This window comes from Montipora capricornis, chromosome 12, assembly GCF_036669925.1.
Source record: "Montipora capricornis isolate CH-2021 chromosome 12, ASM3666992v2, whole genome shotgun sequence".
Lineage (NCBI taxonomy): Eukaryota > Metazoa > Cnidaria > Anthozoa > Scleractinia > Acroporidae > Montipora > Montipora capricornis.
The window spans coordinates 11,685,757-11,688,256 of record NC_090894.1 but is presented as its reverse complement, the minus strand read 5'-3'; the positions used below and the strand labels follow the sequence as shown (position 1 = coordinate 11,688,256).

Sequence of the window (2,500 nt, the reverse complement as noted above, 5' to 3'; positions counted from 1 at the left end):
ATATAGCTGAGTTTTTCCCCCAGCAGCGCGCGCTCTCATTGGTTACTTCGAGGTCACGTGACATCTAACAACAAAACTGTTTCCCGCCAAAAGTCTCTGAGCGGGCAACATTGCAAAATCTATGACGTCACAGGGTAATAGTGCACTGACACCCGTGGATGTTGACCGACGACCTCCGTTGCGGTGCCTTTACACATTTTTCTTTATGTGCCATATAACAAATCTCTTAATTACTGGTCCCTCGGGAAACAGTTCATTATGTTTCCCTCGGCTGCGCCTCGGGAAAACGTTGAGATTCTCGGGAAACAAAATGAACTGTTTCCCTCGGGACCAGTCATTAAGTGTTTAATATATTTTTGTCAGTTTTGTGGCGTTGTAGTTAACGACTGCGTCTTAGATCTTGAAGTCCCTAATGACCACAGAAAGCAGGCGTTTCGCGGGAGCGTTAGCACTTCATCAGAGAAAGTCAACCTACTTTGTTGCGAAGTTTGATATATTCTTGCTATCTCCATACCACGGCACGATATCTATCCACAAGAACAAAGCAATACCCAGCAGCTCGTAAACTGATGTCCAAAACAGATAGTACACGATGTTAATTTGTTCCTCTGAAGTATTTTTCATCTTTAATCCATGTTCTTGGAGGACGTTCATGGCAGCTTCTGGAAACTTATGGAGAACGGCAGAAAAATAATGACAACCACAAGTACATTTTTTTAAATGTGAGAAGTTGGAAAATTTCAAGTGCCAGTCACAACAGAATCAACCAATCAAATGCAAGGGAAATTGCCCAATCCATTTCTGATTTGTAAAGAATATAGCGCGATGTTACAAACCAAATGCTGTACAAGGAGTAAAATAATCCAAATCAAAGCAAGTGCTAAAAAAACAGTTTCTATACTGAGGGTCCCCAATAGGATTTTCGAGATCTGGGATTTGGTTTTTATGGAGCTCGGGATTCGGGATTCTATAGAAAAATTGAAACGGGATTCGGGATTGCATTTATGTACGGCACGCGGGATTTAGCATTATAACTTAGCGGGATATCCGGGAACCGTCACTTTGAAGCCCCAAGATCCAGGATTGCTGACGACAAAAATATTAAAATGAACTCAACTTTGGCCTTCGGAAACGACGAAAATATGCTATAGCGCATAAGCTAGAATTATACTCTGCAGACAACACCATCATCGCTATTTGCGGCTTTACATGATATTATTGATTGTGTGGCTCTTTATGAGAAGGGAAACGGCGAAAATTCAATTTTTGCGGAAAGAGAAATTTCGGGCACAAATTCTGTGGAGTGTCAAAACATTGAACAAGAGTAACATGCCTACCACAGGAACCCCAAGGTCAATGTGAGGCACAGCCAACAAAAATATAAGAATTTGCATAGGAATCCGGCAAAAGTCTTGAGAAGGCAATTATACGAAAGAATTCTCAATTAAAAAGCTTAAACGTATTGTCATTGTGGCTCGCTTCCTTTCATTTCAACCCAAGTAATGGCAGCCCTGCAAGCGACCTCAGGCGGTAGTTTGTCAACTCGATCGGAACCAAAAACAATTTCGGCAGGTAGTGAGTTCTCAGCAATGTTGGACTGTTGAACTTTGTAACGACACTTGTTTTATTCCTCTGGGTCCCGGCATGACTGCATTGTCTTTCTCGTCCAATCACAGTCACACGTCCTTCGTGTTGCTAAACTTCAAAAACACATTCAGAAAAATGTGTCGTTGACAAACTACGGTCTAGGACCCCAGTTAGAGCACAGTTTAGTAAACCGGACAGGGTTACAAAGCCTGTTACAAAGTTCTCACTGAGCTTGGGGCGCCTGTTGCGCGTGCTTTAGCCTTTCAGTTTTATAATTTGGCTATTACGATTATATCTTTGATTGACCTCCCTCTTTTGTAACATATGAGGGGCGGGCGTCCGTACATTTCTTTGAGCAATGGTCCTCGCTCTATTAAATGCCAGACTTTCATAGGGATTTGTTTTAAGTTCGGTGCTGCTGGGTGGTATTGGGTCACGAAAGGCAAGATTCGTCTGCTCTCTTGTAGTTTTTGAAGGAGTGCCAGTTTCCTGTTTTTAAATTGCACTTCTGAGGCGATCCTTTGAACAAGATTCTCGGGATAACCACTTTCACGTAGGCGTGATTTCAAATTCTAGATGAGCTCTCCAAATACTTTTCGAAGAGTTTGTTCTGAGAAGTCTCAGAGCCTCGCCTTCGATGAAGCATTTTCGATGAAGAATTTTCCGCGATGCATTCAGCTGCTATGAGAAACAGTAACTATGCGACTCATTCTTAATTATATATAGATTATCTTTTGTAAATAGGTTTTGTAAATAAGTTTAATGAGCTTTATATATTATAACAACTTGTAATTAAGGTATATTAAGTTTCTCTCGATATTGTAATTTTTCTTTGGATATTGTAATGCGCCTGTGAGCATCTCTCAATGTAACAGGCGCACTATAAGTAATAAATTATTATTTATTATTATTA

The 2,500-nt window shown here is 40.8% G+C and overlaps 1 protein-coding gene across 1 annotated transcript in view; it reads right to left on the bottom strand.

Moving 5' to 3' along the window:
* The window catches only part of LOC138027680 (crt homolog 3-like), a 27,214-nt gene that overhangs the window by 8,330 nt on the left and 16,384 nt on the right, over positions 1 to 2,500 (bottom strand). The window contains exon 3 of the mRNA XM_068875247.1: positions 476 to 669. Coding sequence (XP_068731348.1) covers positions 476 to 669 — 194 coding nt within the window. The remainder of the gene's footprint in view (positions 1 to 475; positions 670 to 2,500) is intronic.